We start from the raw sequence: 15,763 nt of genomic DNA on the forward strand, positions 1-15,763 counted from the left end.
ACCTTGGGTCTCAGCATCAAGTCTTACTCTGTTTTGCCTTTCTCCCACCCAAGGATTCTGGTCTAAATATTCTCAACGTTGATTGTACAGGAGAAATCCAATTCCCTCTAGTATATAAATTTCTTTGTGACAGTTTAATGTTGTGAACTATAAATTGATCCATTGTGTTTATTTTAAAAAATCATCTCTGGTGATGGGAAGAATTACTACAGATATAATCCTATTGTAGAGAAGTTGCCCTATCTCCCTGGCTGTGCCTTTCTGAGGTCTGTTATCTTTTAGACAGTGTCCAAGCTCCCCAGACCCCTCATTCATCTCTGGCCCTTCAGCAGACATGACAGTAATTACACTAGATGGCAGAGGAATTGTTACCAGATCCTATCTCAGAAATAGGGAAATTGTGAGCTAATTTTAGGCCATCTCAAATTAATAAGAATGTTCTTGGTGGAGTGCTACCAACATAAACCTTTAAGAAATGACAAGTGGGAGATTCTCGAATCCTTTATCTGTGGAGCTCAGTCCAAGCCCAGCGCGAACACCCGATCGCTATTATCTGGCCAATTGCTAGGGTGACTCTTTTATCTTTCCTGTAGGTTTTATTAAGCTTCCTCTGGGGGTTTGCTGGTGTCAGCAACCTGTGTTGGGGTGCGATGGGGGTGGGGGAGGAAGAGAGGTTCTAAGTGACAAAACTCCATGTCTAGGGCCATCACCTGGACTGAGGGGGCCCCCAGTGCAGCAGGACAGCCGGCACAGTGCCCTCTCTTGCATGGCCTGGAGCGCAGCTCCTACCTGGACATTGCATCTTTGATCTTCTTTTATTAACTTAAAATTATTTCTCCTATGTGGGTATGACCAAAGGCTGTTTTTTAATATGGTCGTCTCCAAACAGTTGACTCCTTTGATCTCAAAATGACTCTCCACTTCTCCATGTCTCATACCTTGGCGGGGGAGGTGGGCGCGAGAGGTGGGAGAAGCCTGATGTTTTCTGGGCACTGACATGGCCCTGTTGGCTGGCTGATGCATTTGTTCTCTATTGGGTGCTGCCTCTCCAATACCACCAGCCCGCAGCGCCGACATTTCTATCTAGGAGTGGTAATTAGGGAGTACAATCTATTGGGGAAGACTGGCATAATTTTATATGAGATTGAGAAAATTCATTTGCCTATGCTGAAGAATGAGGGGGTAAAACTTAAGGTTATGGGGAGGTTGAAGCCTGTGCCCCACCCCCACCCCCCCAGGTGCCTTGTTGATGCTCCTGCTCCTGGGAAGTATCCTGTCCACTGCCCTTCCCTGATCTTTTTCTCCTTTTCTTAATGAAATTTTTTTAAGAATGTGGCCCTCAGAAATCACAGTCTGGTTCACATTTTGGCTCTTCTACATACTGACTCTGATTTGGAACAGATTATTCAGTCTCCCCATGCCTTAGTCTCTTCCACTTGTAGAATGGCATTGTTGTGGCACTGAGTGAGTGAGAGTTCCTGAAGCTTCTGGGGGCTGAGCTCTCAGTAGGTGCTCATTCCAACAGTGGTGTGAATGAGGAGAAGCCTCCTCTTCCTCCTGCATTTCTGCCCCTCCACTGCCTCGGCCTGATGCCTCTGCCCAGTGTACAAAATGGCCCCACTCATTTGTAGGTAACGCCGCTGATCCTGCTAGACTGTTCTGGCTTGGCGAGCTTTACCACGTCTGTTCGGTTGTGGGAGTGACTCTTGCCTCCATGCCCCATTGGTCGCTTGAGGCCCTCTCATTTTTCCCTCCCTTAGTGTCTTTGGATCCTTTTTCATTACTCAGTCACCATCAGCTTAAGTCACGCCCCGATTGGGTCTTCTAGGATCATTACTGCAGTAATAATTGCCTTCCTGACTTCCTGCCTTGGGTCTTGTACACCTTCCCCCAAATCAGTTCTCCCCACCTCCTGCCAGTTTCTAAGCTGCACATCTGATGGTCATCGAATTGTGTGTAAACTCGAACTTCATGAAGGTGAATTCAAAAACCAAAACCTCCTTAACCAATACTAGGACAACCAGACACACTTGCGTGCATTGGGAGGCTGGGGCGGGTGTGGGGTGATAACATGAATTAGTTCCACCTTTCTGGAAGTTAATTTCCTTCTACCTTTTAAGAAACCATATTCTGACATGGTGATTCTGCTAGGATGATAGTGTCCCACAGAAAGAATCGTGAGTTCAAAGATATATATACAACATTTGCTAGCATTGATAGCAGCTAAAAATCCGGAAAAGAACCAAATGTCCTATAAGAGGGGATTGGTTAAATAGCGAGTCACTTGTGTTGGTTGGGGGGACACTGCCAGCCCATGAGGGGCCTTTGTGTGAATTGGGAAAAGGCACCCCCTCAGGGCAGAATGCCCCCCTCCCAGGCTTGTGTGAGGGACTTCTGTGCTGGAGTTGAGGGTGGAGCTGGATGGGGGCGGAGAGGAGATGAGAGTGGCCTTGTTGGAAGTTCCAGTGATTCCTTCGGTAAGACGAATGCCCCTTTGTCCTCCCTCTCCATTCTGCAGGTTTGAGACCTTTGAGGTCAACAGCTTTGAGCAGTTCTGTATCAACTATGCCAACGAGAAGCTGCAGCAGCAATTCAACTCGGTAGGCTGGGCTCCTGGACCTGGGGTGTAGGGGTGGGGATACATCTTGCCCTGGGAGCAACAGCCTGGGGCACTTCTCTTCCACCCAGTGTCAGCGGGCGCTAGCTCCGCCCCAACCTTCTCTTAGTGTCTTGGTGGTGCCCCAGCTTTGGGAAGGCAGTCCCTGCTGCTTGGGAGGAAGTCTGGATGGGGCAGCTGGGTTGAGAGGGTAAATGATCCTCCCCTTGGTTTTGACTCCCATGCCTCCTGATCCTGGGCTTCTGGGGTATTTGCCGAACTGCAAGCCAGTTGATTACTAGAGTATTCTAGAGAAGGGCTCACATGGAAATGGGGGTCACCTAACCTAGCTCCTTTTCTGCAGTCACAACTGTGACTTAGTGCCCAAACCTTTTCTGATGGGTATACACCCTTCTCTGGGACTCCACGCTCATGTGGTTGAAGCTCAGGGGAGATGAACGTCGGGATGTGCCTGCAGTTCACTGACCTTGACCTTTTGCTTCTTACTGTAGCATGTATTCAAACTAGAGCAAGAAGAATATATGAAGGAGCAGATCCCCTGGACCTTGATTGATTTTTATGATAATCAACCTTGTATTGACCTCATAGAAGCAAAGCTGGGCATCTTGGACTTGTTGGATGAAGAGTGTAAGGTAAAACTGATGATGCACTCGTCGTATTAGTTCAGTTCCAGGGTTGGGGGAGGTGCCGGGGACAGCTGTGTACTGCAAGGGAGCATGGGAGGTCTCAGAGCTGGGATTGCATGTGCAGTTAGCCCACCTGTAGCGTGCGGAGAGAAACTTTGGTGTCCATTCTACGCGCTAGGAGGTAGCTGTGTTGATGAATGTGTACTTCTCTTGGCAGAGAATGGATGGTATGGATTGACACAATAGAACGGTGGTGTGGATTTGGTGCCCCAGATATCCTAGGTACTGAGAGAAAGACCCCAACTTCTAGACAGGCATCCCCAGAGAGTGAAGATCAAGAGCCCAGGGGCATGTTTGTCATGCCAGATGCATTATGAGTGATAGAGCTGCAAGCTTGGTGGCAGATGAGGTCCATAGGTTCCCCCCATCTAGGTTTTTGTGGATTCTACTTTGTAGGACAGGAATGTCCTGAATGGCCAGCATGGGGAGAGCCAGGCAGCCTTGGAAATGTGGGGCAGGAGGATCTGGGTTTTATTTTAAGATCTGTATACTTGAGAGAGAGAGAGCATGAGCGGGGGGTGGGGGGGGTGGGTAGGGGCAGAGGGAGGGAGAGAAGCAGGCTCCCGACTGAGCAGGGAGCCCAATCAATCGGGGCTCGACCTGAGCCAAAGGCAGACGCCTGACTGACTGAGCCACCCAGGTGCCCCGAGGATCTGGGTTTTATTGATCACCTAACTTCTTTGGCCTTCCATTTCCTGCTCTATGAATTAGTAGGGGTTGGATCCGATGATCTTCAGCATTTCACCCAGTTTGCTGGTTGCTGATAAGAGGGTACATTCCTCCAGCAGTGGAAACTCACATCGAAACGTGTATAAACCACACGATTCTGGGTATTGCAAGGAAAAAACCCAGTTGCTCTTATTTTCTGGCCTCCCACATCTTGCCTGTGAAGGGCTGAGTGAGGCTTGATGGTTTGGAGAAGGAGGTGCCTCCCTTCTCGGAGGGTACTCATATTTCATTGTCTTTGACAGTAGAAAGGAATGGTTAATGGAACAGTAGAAGAGGGAGTGAAATATGCTGAAATCCACAGTCTTGTGCATCTTCATTCCTCACAGTTTTTAGCATTGCTTTAGAGCTGTGGGCTTTGTCCTGAGTCAGCTCCCGGCAGGGCTCATTTCTCAGTGTGGCAGGCGTGTGCCTAGGCGTGCTCAGCTTGTTGAGGTAGCAGTAAAGCTGATAGGACACTGGTCCCTGCATTGAGCACAGCTGGCTAAATGACCGAAATCATGGCCCCAACTCTTGAGTGTTGTTCCCCTCCCCATGCCCTGTGGTCCCCACTCACTCACTCTCTGGGTTCAGCGTCCACTGCCAACAGCCCGCTTTGATGCTCAGTGGGGCCCTGCTCCCCTCCTCCAGTGTCATGCGTGCTCCTATCGGCAACCTTCTCCTCCCGCCCCACACCCCAGCCCCAAAAGCACCACCGTGTCCTGTGTCCACCCCGGGCCCTGGCTCCAGGACTCCAGCTCCTCAGTCCCCTCACCAGGGGTGAAGCTTAAGACCCAATGAGGCTCTGAGGAGGCACACGAAGTAGGTGGTTTATCTTGCACTGCTCTACCTTAGCTCTTCTAAGCGCTGTCACATAAAGCCCCGGGGCATGGTCTCCCCTTCCTTGTGTACACACACCTCTTAGAAAAATGCCTAATGCTTCGGGATGATGGATTCTGTGAATCAAGCAGCTGCCTAATTGATTTCCAGTGATTTATCCTGCCTTTAGCAGACAATCAAGGACCACGTGGGGTGGGTTTGCTTTGGCTTATGGTTTGAGGATCTGAGGGGTGCCACTGCCCATGGGAACAGGTCCCAGGAATGTCAAGTCAGAGTGGTAGGAACACAGGTGCAGGGAGGTCAGACTGCTGTCCTGAGGGTGGGAGGCAAGCCAGCCAGGGGAAACGGGAGTCCTACGGGCTTGGGAGCCGGTGCTTCCCAGGGTGGTGGGAGATCCTCAGCGGGAAAGTGGAGTGGTGGGCAACGCGAGCACCTCATTAAGGAGGACTACAAAACCCCGGTGTGGAGCCTTTTCCTCCCAGAGCTAAGTGCTCTGGGAGTTGAGAGTGATTCAGTGTGATGTGATACGGCGGCTCGGAGCAGATAGAGGGTGAACCAACAGGAGGCGGGACCTTTGTCAGACCTCATGGCCTTCTACGCCTTAAAAGGGTGTGTTTTCCTGTAGGGAGATCCTACTGCAATGAGCCCAACGCTACAAAATAGGGAAGCCTGCTGCACCCTTTGGAAGCGCCCTGGCTCTGAGCCTAGTGGGGGAGGGGGTCCCCCGGAGTTGGCCATACCTAGGCGACGTGGTGGCCCTCAGGACTGTCCTGTGGGACTGCAGTGCTGCCTCAGACGGAGTTCCTTTCCTCCGCTGCGGCTCAGACGCACGCTGCAGAATGAGAACGAAGAATGGGGACTGCACCGTGAAGAATTGGGTTCTGTGACCCCCATGTGACGGGACACAAAGCCACGTGAAGGATTAGATTCGTGCTATAAAAGCAGCCACTGGGAAAATCACTTTTCCTGGAGAAGACACACAGTGGCAGGCAGAGCCAGTGAGCTGGGATTTAAATTAGAAATAGGGAGGCGGGGTGGCCCCAGAGCCCGTGATGGGTGCCTGCAGCTGCAGCAGTGCTCACGGAGCAGGAGTTAAACCACCCAGGGCTCCTTCAGGTGGAAAAGCCTTTTTATAGTCCTGGATCTGTAGTCAGCCCCCGTCCACGCCACAACCACAGCCGCTCCGTCAGTAACCAAGGGGGCAGGACACAGGGTGTTTGCTTACAGGAAATGTTTATTTCCAGGCTGCTCTTAACCTCTCCCGTCCCCCGTGCTCTCTAAGGCTGCTGCACGACGTACCCCACATTCAGACCGGGTGTTCTCTGCCCTCGCTCTCGGAGGAAGCCATGAGTTAGGGCTGATGGGACAGGAGAGGTCAGTGCGCGGTTCCTCGGAAGTGACAGGTTGGCATCAGCAGGGATTTTCTGAAAGCGATACCGTGGCCCCTGGACGCAATGCTTGCGAGTAGCACTACAGATGCTCTCAGTTTGGGGAGTGCGTGTTGGGGACCCACAGGGCCGTCCCGAGGCAGGAGGCAGGCTCTGCCCTGGGTGAGTAGGATTCCTTTGCCTTAGGGAGCCGGCCTGAAGAGCCAGCAGCGGGGGCCGACCTTCTGCACCTCGCTGTTGAGGCAGCGGAGGGGCAGGATCCGGAAGGCCCTTCTGCTTCCTCGCCTGGGTCCAGCCCGCTCGCAGGAGACTTTACTCGGTATTAAGCTCAAGGGTTCATGGTCCGTTGCCCCGGAGGTCTCCTTGTCCTGTGTGCTTGTGAACAGGTTGAAACCGGGGAGGGAGGGAGGTGAAGGGGCCTTCACACCTCTGCTCGTGCCCCTGCCCGGCAAACCCCGCGTTCCTGGGTGACGGCCTGGGTCCCTGCCCTTCACGCAGCGCACCTCGAGGGCTCAGGTAAGCGCTGCAGCCATCCCCACGGTGACAGAGTGGGAACGCTAGGACCAGGTGACTGAGGAGAAAGTGTTGTAGGGAGAAGCCTCCCCCAAAGGGCCGTTGAAGCAGAGAGGTTGGAAGTGGGGGTGCCGTTCTGCGCAACGGGAGTGTCACACCGAGAGAACTTGAAGTGGCCCGGACTGTCCAGACCCCGTGGTGGTGGCAGGTGAAGCTGGTAAAGCAAGAACCATCAGAATGGGAGGCTCTGTCCAGAGAGGGCGTTTGGACTTGATTCTGAAGGCTCCGGGGACTCGGGGCTGGGCGGCAGGGACAGGTGTGATCGGATGTGAATAATTTCTCATGGACGTCGCCGACTGCCATGTGGAAGCGAGGTAGAGAAGAGAGATGGAGAGAGGCTTCCTCATGTGGTCCAGGCAGGGAAGACAAAGGGTTGCTGGGAGGTGCACAGGGGCTCCGGGGGGCCCCTGCCTTTGGCAGCAAGCCTGTGGGTCAGAGAATTTGGTCGGGGAGCTGTCTGGGCAGCAGCTTAGCTTCTGCGACTTAGTGGGGAGATGAGATGAGGTAGCAGAGGTGGTAGGTTTGACCCCCTCCCCCATGGCAGGCATGACTGTGACAGGAGGCTGGTGAAAGGAAAGGCAGGTGGATGTGGCCACAGGAGGCAGGGGTGAGTGCACAGGCCCCAGGTGGGGAGAAGTGTAGGGAGGAGGGGCTGGCAGCTGTGGATGCTCGGGAGTTTCTGGATGTAAAGCAGGCCTCGGATTTCCCGCTTGGTTGGCACCCTCGAGGAAATGCGTCCTGTGCAAGAAGGGGCGGCTTGGACACTGGGAGAGCGTGAGGCCAGGAGGGGAATGATTGTCCTGTCAACAGGGAAGCTCAGAGACCAGCCCTGGAGAGGGGAGTCGTTGAGGTCAGCTCCCTGCTTAGATCTGGGCAGTGTCGTCATCCACAGAGATGCCCGCTCACGGTGAAACGTGATGGCATTTTTTTTTGGCAGTAATACTGAATGATACTAAATGACCAGCAGGACTTGATGAAGGAGAGAGGAGTTGACATGTGGTCTCAGACACCCAGGTGTGAGGACGGACCCACGGGTAGTTGGGTTGGTCTGGAATTGGTGTTTTGCTGAGCGCACAGAGGGGCGTTTTGTGAGGGTGGAAAAGTAAAATCCTGGAACAGGCATTGGGGGTGGCAGCCAGGAGCGAAGGAAGGAGTCTGAGAGGGCACCGTCTCTGCCCCTGGTGACACCGAGCCCCTGAGCCCCTGGGCTTATAGTGCAGGCTGTTGGGGGAGAGGGGCTTGGGGAGCCTGAGGACGCGCCCTCTTCCTTATTTTAATTTTATAATTTCAATAACAAAGAGTAAAATCAGGCATTAATGCGTTTTAACAGCTTTATTGCGATGCAATTAACATACCATAAAATTCACTCATTGAAAATCTACAATCGCTGGTTAGCAGTCTGTTCAGAGTCGTGCCACAATAGCTGAACCCATTAGCAGTCACTCTCCCCTGCCCCTGCACTCACTCCCCACCCCCTTCCTGCAGAGCCCCTCCCCCACAGTTACTCCCCCTCTCCCCACCACCCTAGGCAGCCTCTCTTTTTGCTGTCTTTAAAGATTGGCCTATTCTGGGCATTTCATATGCATTCAAACCTGTACTTTTTGATTCAACCAGTGGCCAACGGTCGGGGGAACTGAGTCTCTGAGGGGTAGTCCCCACGCAGATGAGGACAGAGCTAGGATCCAGGCTCCTCTTCATGTTATTTTGAGAAGAGAGGAAGGCCACGTGTAGTATTTTTTAAAGGATTTGATTCAGCACATTCCAGAGCTACTGATACCACAACCCAGATTTTATCAAAATATAAGATTTGCTTTCTTCTTCCTATGCTTGGTTCGAACCTTTTTTGGAGATAAGTGCCTTCCATCTAACCCCATCTTCGTGGCTGCTTTTAAACCTCTTGTCAGGCAGGAAAGCACAGTAGCAGGGAGCATATGCCCCAGGAGCCAACCTGGCCCAGTTTGAACCCCAGCTCTGCTGCTTCCCAGCTGTGTGACCTTGGGCAAGTTACCGAACCTCTCTGTGTCCATTTCTTCATCAGTAAAACTGTATAAACATAGTGCCTAGCTGATAGGATTCTTGTGAGGATTAAATGAGTCTATATATCTAAAATTATGGAGAACTGACCAATAATAAGTGCCATGGGCATTCGCTGTTAATATTATCTGAGAATCTTAATTGTTAATTCCTACTGGCCCTTACTTTCCATTGAGCCTCAAAGAAGGCTGAGGGTGGTGGTTAAACAATGCCCTTGTCAGGAAATATGGGTACATGTCGTTTTCCTGCTTTGGTCACTGATTCATGCCAGGCTGAATTAGGGAAGATGTAGGATTACGAAGTCTACTAACAGAAGTCCAGTTTCTCATTGTCAGGACAAGATGATTTTGGAAGCTGGCAAGTGTGTTGACCTAAGTGAGTCTTGTCTTCACATCCTACCTTTCCTGTTCTGTCTGCCCCGGTTCTGCCACTGGTGGGTCTGCTGGGTTCCTGTCCTCTGGCCTCAACTCCAACAGCCCTACGCAGCTGATCCTTTCCTTCCCCTGTACCTGCCGTTTCTAAACACAGAATGCTCGAAGACCAAAGAAAACAGTGTACATAAGAGTGCTGAGAATCCAGTGTATTTTGTCTGCTCAACCCAATTAATAGCCTCTGTCAAGAAAAAGTTTTCTTTTCTTGAATTACCTACAGCACTTAGCACTGGGTATTCAATAATGGTCACACTAAATTGAATATGGAGAAAAATCTGGTTTGCTTACTTAGAAATTTGTTCTTAAGTGTGTAGGCATTTTTCTTATGCCACAGATTTTGTTGGTTTACTAAACAAAACCCTTTTTACATGGCTGTTGTAAGGGTCACCTTCAACCCTGCCTCGTCCGAATGTACAATATAAAGTAATAAAGGGCAGGCCTAGTTGTGAGGCGTAACTGAGGAACGGCTGTGTGCAGTGGTCTTCAAGGATGACAGCGGAGGGCACACCTCCCCCCTGGAGGAGGACCATCATCCTGGACGATTTGAACGGTGGTTACAGTGACTCTGTGTTGTATTTTCAACAAAGTAAGTTGCTGCTTCACTTCTGAAGCCAGCTCTGAAGGTGCTGAAAGGGGCTGCCCTTCAGAATGCTTAATGCAGTGAAACTTGTTTTTTTTAAAGATTTTTTTATTTATTCATTTGAGACACAGAGATACAGAGAGAGCATGAGCAGGGAGAGAGGCAGAGGCAGAGGGAGAAGCAGGCTTCCCGCTGAGCAGGGAGCCCAATGCGAGGCTCGATCCCAGGACCCCGGGATCATGACCTGAGCCGAAGGCAGACACTTAACCATCTGAGCCACCCAGGTGCCCCAATGCAGTGAAACTTCTAAAGTTAAACTTGGGGAGGGCAGAGAAAGTACTGCATAGCTCATTCACTAGGTCCTTAATACCCAGTGTGTGCCCAGAACCCAATTCCAAGTTCCTTGAGGGGCAGGTAAAATAAATAAATAAATAAATAAATAAATAAATAAATAAATAAATAAAATAAGCCCTCAAAATTCCTTGAGCCCAATGAGCTTACACTTTGTAGCAATGAAGCAATACACAAAACCCAATGATGGACTGTATTAGTGCATATGTTGTAAGAGCTTAATTGTGAGGAATTCCAAGTGAGATCAAGAGTTGCCAGGAAAGCCTTCAGAGAAGAGGGCAGACTTGAGCTGAGCCTGGACAGTGGTGTTTCGATGAGCACAGAGGGTGGGCTTTCCTGCTGCGGGCATTGGGCTGAGTGAGCAGGAGCGTGGAGCTAGTGGTGGGCATGGCAGTCATGACGCTGAAGTCACGGGCCCACCTGGAGGGAAGACACATTTTCAGATTCCTTCTGACGCAGCTCCTGTGACCTTGGGCTCCAAACTGATGCTCCTCTAACCCTATCGGCCTCTGTCAACCAGAAGATTCTTTGAGGCTCAGCGCATTCCTAGGGACACCACTGGAGCCAGCCCACCCAGCGGGGTTGAGAGTAGGCTGTGCGGCATCCAAAGCGTTTGTGGCCAAATCTTGTTTTCCTTGTCCAGCTAGGGTCCAGCCCCGTGAGTTCGACTTACTGGTGGACTCCATCTTCCTCTGCCATGGCTCTCTGCTTGCTTTTTCCTCTTCACAGAGCACTCTGTCCTCTTACGTGTTTCTGCAGGTTCCCAAAGGAACTGACCAGAATTGGGCTCAGAAGCTCTATGACCGGCACTCTGGCAGCCAACACTTCCAGAAACCCCGCATGTCCAACACGGCCTTCATTGTCATCCACTTTGCTGATAAGGTGAGTCTCTCCGTGGGCTTGGGTGCTCTGTGAGCCCCACCCTACAGAGATTCAGGGCTAAGAGGGAGTGGTCTCTCTTGAATTCAAGTGGCCTGAAAGTCTCTTAGGGTCTTTGTCTACCCTCTCTTTCCCTCCCACATGCCCTCTGTGATACATCAAACTGTCACTACGTTGGCAGAGCCCCAGGTGGTGGGAAGGGCGGCTACAGCTCCCCAATCATGTGCTCGACAAATATTTATTGAGGGTCTCCTGGGAGGACAGGAGCACGTAAAACAGTTGTGAGTCTACCCCGGAGAGAGAAAGCAAGCATGAGAACAGAATGGCGCTCTTCTTTGGGTGACTCCTTTCCTGGGGCCTGGTGAACACAGAATTTTCCTGCATGGATTTCTCTTCTGTTTGCCTTAGCCCATGCTTTCCAGATTTTAATCTGCACATAAATCACCTGGGGTCTCCTTAAAATGCAGACTCCAGGGGCACCTGGGTGGCTCAGTCAGTTAAGCATCTGACTCTTGCTTTCAGCTCAGGTCATGATCTCAGGGCTGTGAGATCAAGCCCCGAGTCTGGCTCCGTCCTCAGTGTGGAGTCTGAGATTTTTCTCTCTCCCTCTCCCTATGCACACAAGCTCACGTGCGCACTCTCTCAAAATCTTCAAAAACAAAATTTGATAGCCTTTTCAGCACCCAAAGGAGGCCTTAGGTCATCTTACGGGAACCCCTTTTTTAAAATAATGTTTTTCCACAAAATGAATACTCAATTTCCTCTATATAAATCCTGATCACATCTTGGGTTTGCGTTCTAAATGGGGAATCTGTGGGTTTCCCAGCTACTCACCACTCGTCAGAAAACACTGTATGGATGAGATGAAAGGACTCAGGTGCTCAGGTAGCTGTGGAAGGCGCCTGGGCAGGTTGAAGCACTTGACTCCTGTTTTTGTTTCCCTCTGGGGCCCCAGGTGGAGTACCTTTCAGATGGTTTTCTGGAGAAAAACAGAGACACGGTGTATGAAGAGCAGATCAACATCCTGAAGGCCAGCAAGGTAAAGGGCATCAGGGGTGGGGTGTTAGAGCACAAACGTCCACAGCAGGACTCAGCAGCCCTGGGTGTGGGTGGCGTCGGCCCCACCCTGGAGCGTGGGGGAAGGCAGAGATGCCAGGCAGGGCGAATGTGAAGGGGCTTGTACATTATTTCCATCTGAAAACATTTGAGGATGGCCCCGTGGGGGAGAGAAAGCAGGAGATGGTGAAGGACAGGGGCAACTGGGGAAGATACCAGTTAATAGAATGACATTGTGAGGGGTGGGGGCACGAGAAAGGTGACCGTCAGGAGTGGGGACAGCAGTGAGTGTAGCAAGGAAAACGTTACTGGCAGTCATTTGTCGTCCTCTCTTACCTGCAAGTGGTAGGATTACTTGGATGCCCTCAAATCCTGGCATCTGTACATTTCATTTCTGTGTAGCACCTACAGAACCTCCCTATAAGCAAAAAGTTCAGTGGAACAGAGGGTAGGATTTGAGGGACACTTAATAGTGTCCAAAATAGATTTATCTCCAGAATTTATTTCCTTCTCATGAGCATAATAGAAAGATTGTGTCCATTCTACAGGCAGAGGAAACAAGGCACCAATTCAGTAAACAAACAGTAAGCGCCTGTGTTGTGGGCATTGGCCCAGACACAGCCAGCAGCAGGCAAAGGTGGGTAAGACCGCTTCTGCCCTGTAGGCGCTTACAGCCTAGTGGGCTGTCCGTGGCAGGTCTTCACACGGTTGCTGGAATGAGGGGAGGCCTGGGGAGAGGGCCCAGTTGGGCGGGGGGGTCTGGGCACCATGGTTCCCGAGGGCCGACACACCGATGCTTGTGCTTCTGCCGGCGGCAGCCCTTCCAAGAAAACCCCGAAAGGGACTCTCCGGGATTTGCGAGGCTTTCTCCCAGACCTCCTGCTCCCGAACTGGCTGCAGGGGCCTGATAACACTAGAAATTGCAGATTGATGGCTCTTGGTGATAAGCTTCAGATGAATGTAATAGGGCAAGATGCTGGAATGGAGAAAATACACCCGGCACAATGGACCAAAGGACAGAAGGGCGAGTACAGCCCGTTAAATCCCATGGCCCCAGGCGATGGGTTTAGGGCGGCTTTGAGTCAGTACCAGCATATGGGCGGCTCAGGGTCCTCTCAGGAGATCTGCAACACCTGGGAATGAGGCGCCCTGGAGGGAAATCTGGGTAAATGTGAGTATCACTTTGGGATTCAGCACAAGGTTAACCCCTCGGCTTGCCAAGTCTGTGGCACTGTCATTCATGGTGGGTCATAGGACTTTCTGCATTCTTCAAAAGGGGAGGTGGGGAGAGAGGAAGTGGATGGCGCGAGCTCTTGGAACACATTGCCTCGTTGTTTCTTAGATGCTTAGAGCCCTGTGGCCTCCTCTGTGAGTGACACAGTGGCCTCAGAGGCTGAGAAACTTCACTGTCTTGTTCTAAGTTCCTCTTTTCAGGTAAGAGCACAAGGGAGGGGTGGGTGAGGGAGAGAGTGTCTGGTTCTGCCGGTGTATTGATTTTTGTTTTGAGTGTCTCTCAGGAATCTTAAAAAGTAAAAGAGGAATCTCTCCAGCAGATTAGTAACAGACATTTTTTCCCCTTTATTGGGTATTTGTGTGTTATGTAGTGGTAATGAATACATATAGTTAACCTCTTGGATCTTACAGTCCCGTGGATTTTGGTAATGCTGTGAAGGTCAAGAAGGTAGTATGGAAAAAAAAAAAAAAAAAAGTGTTGGGAGTCCCCAAGGCCACCTCCAAATTCAATTATTTGCTAAGACGAGTCCAAGACCTCTGAGCAGATAGTTACACTTGAGGCTGTGACTTATTAGACCAAAAGGCTACAAAGCAGCCAACAAAAGGAACAGTGCGTGGGGTGAAGTCCAGGGGGAAACCAGGCCCACGCTCCCAGGAAGGGAGCCACTGGGAAAGGCGCGGCACCCCTGTGCTTCATTCCCACAGCAGGGTGTTGTCATGTGAAGTATCGGCCAGGGCAGCTTGTCTGAGCCAAGGCTCAGAGCTTTTATGGGGAGTCAGTTACACAGGCACCCTTTGCCTAGCATGTACCAAAATTCCAGACTCTCAGAAGGAAGGCAGGTGTTCAGCGTAAACCATATTGTTTGCATAAACCATTCGGACCCAGTGAACCATTCTTACCAGAGTCTGGTGAAAACCCTCCCCAAATCCAAGTTCCCAGGCCCCAGCCAAGGCCTTTCCAGGAGTAGCAGTCTCAAGCTTGCTGTGTTAGCTCTTTTCTGTACAGGGGTATCATTTTAGGTTGGAGGTCCTGGGTTTTTATTAGACATGAATACAGACTCATCAATTTAAATAGCTTTAAAAGCATTCTCTGCCATTCCTTGACCCACCTTTTCATCAGGTACCATTCTGCATACTCAAGCATATTTATTGGTACATCTTTGTAAGATTTGAAATGAATCACATTATACATAGTTCTCTCTGACTTTTCACTTAGATCTTTGCTGTCTTTCCACACGACTATGTATCTCTTCTCTTTTTTAAACAGTTGATATTTTGCTAATTGAAATAAGGCCGTAATGAATGCCCTTTGCATAGATCTTCGCTTGTGCAATTACATCAGTCAGGTAAATTTTTACAAGTGAAGTGGATGGTTCAAAGAGTATGCACATTAAAAGTCTGTAGATATTCCTAAATTGGGACTGTAAGATAGGTCTGGGATCTACTCTTAAAAGATAACGGTCCTTCTCTTCCCTACCCACCTGCCACACACTAGCTTTCCCCTTTACCAGCTAATCTTTTTAAGAACCAGTGACCTTCTTGCCAACCTGCAGTCCCATCCCAGCCTCTCTCAGCATTCAGAGATGAACCAGGAGGGGCCTCCAGGTCTACCAGACCCTAGTAGGAGGATGGCTGAGAACTCTCCACCCTGAGCCCATTGCAGACAATCCCAGAAGGTAAAAAGCAAAGATCAAAACCAGGTCCCTGTAAACCCGCAGACGGACCCGACGCAGACTGCAGCTATAAATCAAAGAGTGGTTCTCACTGTGCTTTATTTAAATCCTTCGGACAGATGGACTTGTCTGGCAGCACCTGTCATGGTAGCGTTTTTGAAGCTCATTGTTCACTGAGCTTGTATCATCTGTAAAACTTTGTTTTTACAGCAGTCCTATGAGGTTTATGTTTCCAACTCCATATTGGAGTGTAAAATAAAGACCTAGAAAGATACAAGGCCCTGGGGCATGGAGTTAGTGCCCATTTCTTGGGATGTTTTTCATCTCCCTGAGCATAGATAAATCTCAAATCCTATATGTAAATTCATAATTTTACTTAAAGCATTTTTATTTTATGGGACACCTATTAGCTTTTTTCTTTTGTGTGACACCCCTGATAAGAAATTAAGAAATCATTGTGAATAATTAAGCGGTATGGGATGGAAGACTCCCATGTAGCCTACCAGCCAAAGGGATGTTTAAAGCACTCCCACCAAGAGCAGTGAAATAAAACAGTGTTAATGAGAATGTAATTAGGAAAGCCAGTTATACTAAGAGGTTATCACATAGCTAATTGCTTTCTCAGCTATTGGAGAGCTATAAATGGAGACTTAGGAAATGCCTCTTTAAAACACAACTTTAAGTCCTTAACAGACTGATTTGTTTTAGGTACTAAAA

General features: G+C 50.1%; 1 protein-coding gene across 1 annotated transcript in view; it reads left to right on the forward strand.

The window, feature by feature from the left end:
- MYO5B (myosin VB) overlaps positions 1 to 15,763 on the forward strand; it is a 334,133-nt gene that overhangs the window by 219,662 nt on the left and 98,708 nt on the right. The window contains exons 11-14 of the mRNA XM_034995772.1: positions 2,519 to 2,600; positions 3,109 to 3,249; positions 10,965 to 11,087; positions 12,040 to 12,123. Coding sequence (XP_034851663.1) covers positions 2,519 to 2,600; positions 3,109 to 3,249; positions 10,965 to 11,087; positions 12,040 to 12,123 — 430 coding nt within the window. The remainder of the gene's footprint in view (positions 1 to 2,518; positions 2,601 to 3,108; positions 3,250 to 10,964; positions 11,088 to 12,039; positions 12,124 to 15,763) is intronic.

This window comes from Mirounga leonina, unplaced genomic scaffold (assembly GCF_011800145.1).
Source record: "Mirounga leonina isolate KUSES-001 unplaced genomic scaffold, KU_Mleo_1.0 Mir_93, whole genome shotgun sequence".
NCBI classification, from domain to species: Eukaryota; Metazoa; Chordata; class Mammalia; order Carnivora; family Phocidae; genus Mirounga; species Mirounga leonina.